Raw genomic sequence first — 9,270 nt, forward strand, 5'->3', positions numbered from 1 at the left:
AAAGAACTTGTAGGAATGTTTTGAATTTCTTCTTGTTCCTCTTGTTCTTGTTCTTCTTTTTCTTCCTCCTTTACTTTTTCTTCTTCTTCTTTTTCTTCTTCTTCTTCTTCTTTCCCTTCTTCTTTTTCTTTCCCTTCTTCTTTTTCTTTCCCTTTTTCTTCTTCTTTCCCTTCTTCTTTTTCTTTCCCTTCTTCTTCTTTCCCTTCTTCTTCCTCTTTCCCTTCTTCTTCTTTTTTCCCTTCTTCTTTTCCTTCTTCTTCTTCTTTTCCTTCTTCTTCTTCTTTTCCTTCTTCTTTTCCTTCTTCTTTTTTTCCTTCTTCTTTTCCTTCTTCTTCTTCTTTTCCTTCTTCTTCTTCTTTTCCTTCTTCTTTTCCTTCTTCTCCTTCTTCTTCTAATTTTTTTTTCTTCCTTCTTCCTTCTTTTTCTTCTTCTTCTTCTTCTTCTTCTTCTTCTTCTTCTTCTTCTTCTTTTCCTTCTTCTTTTCTTTTCTTCTTCTTCTTCTTCTTCTTTTTCTTCTTCTTCTTCTTCTTCTTATTAGTATTATTATTATTATTATTATTATTATTATTATTATTATTATTATTATTACTGTTATTATCATCATCCTTATTATTCCATACCTTTTTACACCCAAAGGTAAACTAAGGTCAATAATCTTCAGTTACCTTAAAAAAATGCCTGGGAAAAACGTTGCTGCACGCGTATGATGTCTATAACGTTTGCTAAAATATACAACTCTCACGTAATCGCATGTCTTTTATTTGACACGCACGTAAAGGCTGACAAGTTTAAATCATGTTTACCCCGAGCAGAAATTAAATTTAGAGTTGACTTCAAAGGCGAGAGAGGGACCCGCGTGTGTGTGTATATATATTTTTTTCATTTCCTCTCATTAACATTACTATTACAGAGCAGCGTTTGGGAGGAATTAATGAGTAGCGGGGCGAGGGTGTTGTGCGGGGCTGATGATGATGTTGTTGATGATATAAGGGTAAGAGTGTTGCGAGATGTGTTGGCGTTAATGGGATAAGGTGTTGCAGCGTTGTGTTTAGAACTACTGATGTTGATGTTCTGAAGGCACGAGTGTTGCAGGATTATTGGTTCTTATTTAGTAAGGGTGTTGTGTTGGGCTGATGATGATGATTGTGTTGATGGTGTGAGGATTAGTGTTGCAAGATGTGTTGGCGTTAATGGGATAAGGTCGTTTTTTTTACAGTAAAGGAACCAAAAAAATAATAAATAAAAAAAGCCTGCGAGCTGATGATAAAGACCAGAAGGGTAAGAGTGTTGCGAGCTTATTAGTGTTGAGTGGCTCATGATGAAAGTGTTGCGAGCTTATTAGTGTTGAGGGGTTCGTGATAAGAGTGTTGCGAGCTCATTAGTGTTGAGTGTTTCATGATAAGAGTATTGCAAAGTGTAAGGTTATTGGTAATGATTCAAGTGTTAGTGTTGCAAGATTGTTACGATTAATACTTAGGGGTAAGGGTGTTGTGTTTAGAGCTGATAATGGTAATGATCTGAAAGGTAGGAGTGTTGCGAGGCTCTTGGTGTTTGTAATGAGTTCGTGGTAAGTGTTGCAAGCTTGTACGGGATTGTTAATGTGTGTTCCACCGTGTTGTTATGTTCCTGGTAAAGTGTTGCCAAATCTTGTGTTTGGGTGCCCTAACCATTGCCATTTTTGTTGTTCATAAATAGATAGATAGATAAATATAGATAGCTAATGAGACAAATAGACAGGATAGATAGATAAAAAAAGATGTTAATGGATGAGATATATATAAAGAGATAGATAGATAAAAAGACAGAGATATAAATAATAAGATAAATAAACATAAATAGATAGAAAGATAGATGAATAGACAGATAGAAAAATAAAGATTGAATGACGGATAGTGTGTGTGTGTGTGTGTGTGTGTGTGTGTGTGTGTGTGTGTGTGTGTGTGTGTGTGTGTGTGTGTGTGTGTGTGTGTGTGTGTTTACCTTCACAATATATGAAAATATCCGCGCAGGAGGCTCCTCTCCCGGGATATGCCTGACGGAAAATACACATAAATTGCATAGAGTTTTTCATTCTTTTTTTCATAGTGTAATAAAATCCGTATATTGAGTCCGCTTGAGACTGATAAAACGGGTCACAGAATTGGATGTTTTTATTGACGTGGACGCCGTTTCATTAATTAACTTTCAATCATCCAAACAAGCAAGTGAGTGATTTATCGGGCAATACATTCAGGTTTATATTTAGCTAAGTATCCCTGCTGTTAGGTTTCCACTCCCTTTAGCTACGCGCCATTAACCCAGTAGCAGCGACGGGCCAAATTTGTGGCTTTACCGTGTAGCAGCGACGGGCCAAATTTGTGCCATGATATAAATCCCCAAAATAGATGATGCATAAACTGATCACAAATGCTTTGATATATATATAATGAAATGGTTTGTGTGAGGGGTGATTTTTTCTCATTTTTCTCGCTTAAAGGGACCATTAAGAAACATGATCCCCGCAGCCACCGGGTTAAGATGAAAGCTATATTCAGCCCAAGGTGAGAACACGTTGAAAAGTAGCTCCTCCCAACGGTGACGGAGGAAGGGCACGGCTGCTCTGGTGCTGGTAATTGATTGACAGTTGATCCGTTGAGGGTTGGGCGCTTCAGGTAGTCAGGTAGAAGGCGGCGGGCGGGCTTCTCCACTGATTCTTTCTCACCTTTGGCGGAATAGACAGTAACAATACGGTAAACAATGTGCTCGTAATTCAGGTGAGGGAGTTCCACCTCTTTCGGAGGTTCAGCAAACCAGTTTCGTAGAGTGATAAAGGAAAAAGAGAAGTAAGATATATATTGTAGTCTAACATTATTTATATTTATTTTTTTATTTTTTGTCTTATTTTTGTCTCTCCACTACTACTACTGCTATTATTACTACTACTACTACTACTACTAGTACTACTACTACTAGTACTACTACTACTACTACTACTACTATTACTACTACTACTGCTAGGTAAATACAACATCACACACGCACAGACAAAAAACAAAGGAATACGGAAGGAAAGGAATCGGGTAAAGTGTTGGAATGTGTTCTTGTTGACTTCCTTTTATTTCTTTATTCTTATATCATTTTTCCCTCGTTAATATTTATGAGTGTGTGTGTGTGTGTGTGTGTGTGTGTGTGTGTGTGTGTGTGTGTGTGTGTGTGAAATCCCGGAAGGACCGTCGGCGCATGGCCCACCAAGTTGTCCATCCTCCTATTCTGGATGGTCGATAAGTGGGAGAGCAAGGGGACATAAGAACATAAGAACATAAGAACGCAGGAGTCTACAAGAGGCCGGTAGGCCTGTACGAGGCAGCTCCTTTGACCCTAAGCTCCCATGTATCTAACCCCACCTAATATCGCTGTCCATGAATTTATCTAGCCTATTTTTGAATGTGACAATTGTATTGGCACTCACCACATGACTGCTAAGCCTATTCCACTCATCCACCACCCTGTTAGTAAACCAATTTTTGCCTATGTCCCTGTTGAATCTGAATTTATCCAGTTTAAACCCATTACTTCATGTCCTACCCGGTTCTCTTACCAACAAAACCCTATGAATGTCTCCCTTATTAAAGCCCTTCATCCATTTATAAACCTCGGTCATGTCTCCACGCACCCTTCGCCTTTCTAGAGAATGCAAGTTTAACTGTTTGAGTCTTTTCTCGTATGGCAAGTTTCTCAACCCCTGAATCATCTTAGTCATCCTCCTCTGCACCGATTCTAACATTTTGATATCCATTCTATAGTAAGGTGACCAGAACTGAAACGCATAGTCAAGATGAGGTCTAACTAATGCTAAATATAGTTTGAGGAAGACTTCGGGGCTTCTGTTGCTTACGCTCCTTGAAATAAATCCCAGTACCCTATTAGCTCGATTTCTAGCTTGAATGCATTGACGCCCACAGAGTTCATGGATTGAGCACGTCGGTAGATCCTATACCAGGGAGTACATAGGATTAGAATGGGGCCTGCATGGAGACTTGCCTGGATGTGTGTGTGTGTGTGTGTGTGTGTGTGTGTGTGTGTGTGTGTGTGTGTGTGTGTGCACGCAGGGCCGGCCCAAGCCTCCATGGGGCCCTAAGCGAAATTGTATTTGGGGGCCCCCTAAGTAAATAAACAGGTAGACAATGTTCTTACTGTAAATGTGTCATGTTTAATTTGGTTTAAAAAAAGTGCAACGGCAATGTGGAACAATAAATTGTAATGCAAGATCAATAAAAACAAATAACACTTCCAAATTTCAACTTTATTAGCTCACAAAAATAATTATAAATTCAATTGTACAAAGACATAAAGAATAAAATAAAATAATGAATAAATACCACACAAATATTTAATGATATAAATGAACAGAGCTACTGTACTGTACCTAAAACAAAGTAACACAAATGGTTTATTTCACCCAGTCTTAAAACCTATGCTTCCTGGCTTTTCTAGAGGCAAAGTAATTTATGACATCTGAATAAGAAATCTGATGGCTAACTTTGCTGTTGATACTTATCACTGCCAGTCCACTAAGCCTTTCTTGTGCCATGGAAGATCTCAAGTAATTCTTTATCAATTTGAGCTTGGAAAAGCTCCTCTCCGCAGATGCAACCGTCACAGGGAGAGTGCAGGCTATCCTCAGAGCTACCCAAAGATTTGGGTACAACTCACAGATCTCGTTTTGAGAGAGGTAAGTCAGCAGTTCAAATGGGGTCATCTGCGCTTCAGGAAGTTCTGGAAGGTTCTCCAGCTCTGTAGCCAGTGCACTCCCATCAATATCTGACTGTTCTCCGAAAGTTAGTTTGTCGCTGAGAAGCTGACACTGGTTCTTCCTTGTCTGTGCATCAAGCTGCCCAAAGTTAGAAAGCACTCCAAAACTGCTCCTGACCTCACCTAGGGACTGAAAGCGGTCCTCCAAAGACTGGATGGTACAGTCTACCACAGCATTAAAAAAAGAGACTTCCAGCCTCTTCATTGGATCAGTTTCAGGCTCATCAGGCGACTCATAGGCAAAGTGCCTTTTTGTAGTTCGCAGTCTCTTCTGTTTCAGCACAGCTTCAGTGTTCATTTCCTCACATTTCTCTCTTGCTGAGGTCTGTGCATCTTTAAAACCAGTTGCTCTGTAACGGATTAAATTTGCTTTATTTTTTTTAATGATACCTACAGCAACCTCTAGCTGCATGTTGACCGACTGGAGTAGCTTGCTTGTTGTGTTAATCTGGGAGAGAATGTCGTACCAAACCACACAGCAAATTTGAAATCTGAAGGATGCAATTTCTTCGGCAAGTGAGTGTGTCTCAACCTTTATTGTGGGCTCAGTAGCATTCTCCCTGACCTCTAGCAAAGCTTCTCTCACCTTGTCTGCTTGGTAGCGTAATGGCTTTATGCTGTTCACCCGACTTTCCCACCGTGTATCACTCCAAGACTTGAGTGTGATGTTCACATGTTTCTTCAAGATGGTCCACCTTTGAGTGGAACCTGAGAAAAGTTTGTAGATTTTCTCCACATTTCCAAAAAAACATGTAGCATCCATGGACACTTTAGCAGCATCGGAGACAACTAGATTCAGGCTATGTGCTACACAAGGCACATAAAAAGCACGTGGATTTTTTCTTAAAAGCCTTGCCTGCACGCCTTTATTTGCGCCTTTCATATTGGCGCCGTTGTCATAAGATTGTCCCCTACAATCCTCAAAGGGGATGTTCAGCTCTTCCAGTTTTTGTAAAATTAGTGCAGACAAGCCTTGACCAGTAGATTCCGGAGCTATAACAAACCCCATGAAGTGCTCCTTGATATCTGGTGTTTTTGTGAGACTCACTAAGCGCACAACAACAGACATCTGTTCTTGATGGCTCATATCTGGAGTGCAATCCAGTATGATGGCAAAGTACTTTGAGTCTTTAATTTCTGACACCATTGTGCCAAGTATTTTATCACTTATACAGGCTATCAACTCATTTTGAATCGTTTTACCTAGGTATGTGATGTGCTCTGCTCCACTTTCAATGCGCCTCACGTGATCTCTCAATACAGGATCAAATTTAGCTAACAGTTCAACTTCTTTCAGAAAGTTCCCATTGTCGTCTTTGTGTAAAGTGTCAGAAGATCCCCAGAGCCAGGTTTCTTTCTGCCAGTGACTGGATAATACTGATTAAGCGTGTGAGAACATCTCTCCAGCGATTTTTTCTGCCTCGAGGAGGCCCATTTCTGTTTCATCAATGGTTTTTCCTTGAAAGACGCAAGATAACCTCCTTCCATTTGACCATATTACTACAATGATCTTCAGACTTTTCATGCTGTTTGAGGAGTGCGCCTATGTTTACCCAATCCTGCTGTCCATCAGTTGCCAATTTTATGGACTTCTTAGAAAATAGTTTGCAGCAAAAGCAGTAGACTGCATCTTTACTTCTTGAATAAGTCAGCCAGCTACGCTTCACTTTTTCCCCATTAACTAATTGTCTGTTGGTATAATGATAATGGAAACTTCGGCCATCATATCTTTTAGGGAATGAAAAGCTCTCCTTAATAGGCAGTGGCCCCATGATCACCTGCTCAGTCCGGTCTGAATCTGACAGAAAAGAAGGCCACTCAGCTGGGTCCACTGGTGGAGCTGATGATGATCCGTGGTGAGAAGTGGACGTTGTGGTGGAGGTTGCTGAGGAAGTGAGCAAAGAAAAACAATAAGTAATACTGACTACTAATGGACATAATTATTGATCTCAGAATCATCAGAATGTTCTGCAATACAATCAGCAATTAACTTACCAGGTAGATCATCTGTAGTTGCAGACACAGAGGGGACAGTGGGCACACAAGCTGGGGGTGTGAGCTCTGAAGAGGATGTAGATGGACCTAAGATACAAAACAGCAACAAAAGCTTGCCATCAATGCCATGTTAGGTGTCATATTACTGTTGGAAATGATATTGCTTATTTTTCTATTAAAAGTTTTAAAAATCCCTACAGGTGTTATAAAATAAAGCTCTCTAGTCTCTGCCAATGGAACAATTAAGATTTGCTGCAGAAATTTTATAATTATATAACGGGTGATTTGCTGTTAACTTACCAGGTAGATCGTCTGTAGTTGCAGACACAGAGGGGACAGTGGGCACACAAGATGGGGGTGTGAGCTCTGTAGAGGATGTAGATGGACCTAAGATACAAAACATTGAAAACAACAACAAAAGGTTGCCATGTTAGAGGCAATAAATAATACTTGACAATGTTGTTGCTTACTTTAAAACTTAACAATAAAACTTTATGAGAATTCAACAATTGTAAATGGTGTTTTGCTGTTAACTTACCAGGTAGATCATCCGTGGTTGCAGACACGGAGGGGACATTGGGCACACAAGATGGGGGTGCAAGCTCTGTAGAGGATGGAGATGGAGAACTTAGAAGAAGAAGAAAAACATACACACACATTGATGAGATATTTGACTAAATTAATTTCCCTTGTGTAATTCTTACACTTAGAAATTAAATATAGGCTACTGTATGATGACCGTCTTCCCTTACCTGATGGATTGCATACAGTTGAGCCTGAGGATGCTGACTGCCACTGGGCTGCTTCTGTGCCTCCAAAATACTTTAACAGTGCTCCTGCGATGTTTAACAGAGCTTATGAGTTGACATAAAGGGTCTTTTCCGTTTGGCGTACAGCGCTAAAAGTAATTTTAATATAGATTTTTTTTATGTATTTTTGTCCGTAGAATCCGAATATCACAATATTTTTTTTGGAGAAATTAATAGTTTTTGAGTTATTTGCCTTTAAAGTTATTTTCTTCCTATCTATTACTGAAGGAATTCAAACTTTAAAAAAAAAGTCGTAATATTCAGTATTATATACACCTGTAGAAAACATAAGCTTAGGTTAGGTTAGGTTAGGTTAGGTTAGGTTAGGGGTTAGGTTAGGTTAGGTTAGGTTAGGTTAGGTTAGGGGTTAGGTTAGGTTAGGTTAGGTTAGGTTAGGTTATTTTGTAAGTTTTGTAAGTTTATTCTCCATGATTTCACTCTGAAAATACAGAAATATGTATTAGATAGGAAGAAAATAACTTCAAAGGAAAATAACTTAAAAAACTATATTAAAATTAATTTTAGCGCTGTACGCCAAACGGAAAAGATCCGACATAAAAATATGTTCACAACTCAGTCAAAGTTAAATCTACACAAATATAAGCATGATAGCATTATTTAGATTACTGTTACAAGATAAATTCTCTCATTTTTAACTAGCTAGCTAGTTGCTATTAGCGGATAAATTATCTCGTTTTTACCTAGCTAGCTAATTTGCTGTTAGTGGCTAGGCTACACAAATCTCTTGATAAACATTAGCCTACCAAACCAAAGCAAGTAATTAAACAAACATACCTTTATCTCGACATTTTTTCTCCTCTTCCTCTTTCTTCCTTTTTCTTTTCTCTGCCCCTGAGGGATATGTCCTTTTTTGTGACATCGTTAGCCTAACAACCTATGTTAAGGATGCGCAGGGCACACTGCATGTCGGGAACCGTCAGTTGCACGTGTTTGTTGTTGTTTTTCTGGGCAGGAAGCGCCGGTGCAGCGAAGCCTTATAGTCCGGTGGGCGGTGGCTTAGCGAAAAAAAAAGTGACACGCTGGATTAAAGCAACAAACTTTGCACACTGGTTGTTTGGGTCCCATGGAAGAATATTAGAGGGTGGTGCCACCACCAGCACTCTATTGAAATTGTCTCTTTGTACAATAATATATCTTTGATCATATAGAAATCACTATTTATACATGGGCGAAAAATAACAAATAGGCTACAATATATTTTTTATTGCTCTTGGGGGCCCCCTTGTGGCCTCGGGGCCCTAAGCCACCGCTTACTTCGCTTATGCGTCGGGCCGGTGTGTGTGTGTGTGTGTGTGTGTGTGTGTGTTTAATCTATCTTCTTATATTTATCTATTTATACGTCTTCAATTTTTGTATCTATCCAATATACTATCTGTCTATCTGTCAATCTATTACTCTATCTGTATCTATCTATCTCCAACCATCTTACTATATCTCCATCAGTAGGCCTATTGCATCTATCCATCAATCTATATACTATTATCTCCATTTATCTTTCCATCTCTCCATCAATATTTCATCTATCTGTCCATCTCCATTCATCTACTATCTATAACATCGCGGAAGGAGAAGGATGGGAAAGGTTGGGTCAGGGGAGTTACCGGGAATGAGGGTGAGGGCGTGAAGGGACGGGGCAGTGGAGGGAGGGTGAATG

At 39.5% G+C, this 9,270-nt stretch overlaps 1 protein-coding gene across 1 annotated transcript; it reads right to left on the bottom strand.

Annotated features, from left to right (window-relative positions):
- Window positions 1-6,236: 6,236 nt before the first annotated feature.
- On the bottom strand, window positions 6,237-8,882 carry LOC126993813 (zinc finger MYM-type protein 5-like). The gene is made up of 6 exons (XM_050852960.1): window positions 8,391-8,882; window positions 7,539-7,622; window positions 7,325-7,390; window positions 7,087-7,152; window positions 6,787-6,852; window positions 6,237-6,676 (listed from the first exon to the last, which is right to left on the bottom strand). The coding sequence occupies exons 1-6, from the start codon at window positions 8,473-8,475 to the stop codon at window positions 6,237-6,239; spliced, it is 807 nt and encodes a 268-aa protein (XP_050708917.1). The 5' UTR covers window positions 8,476-8,882.
- Window positions 8,883-9,270: the final 388 nt, after the last annotated feature.

This window comes from Eriocheir sinensis, unplaced genomic scaffold (assembly GCF_024679095.1).
Source record: "Eriocheir sinensis breed Jianghai 21 unplaced genomic scaffold, ASM2467909v1 Scaffold679, whole genome shotgun sequence".
Lineage (NCBI taxonomy): Eukaryota > Metazoa > Arthropoda > Malacostraca > Decapoda > Varunidae > Eriocheir > Eriocheir sinensis.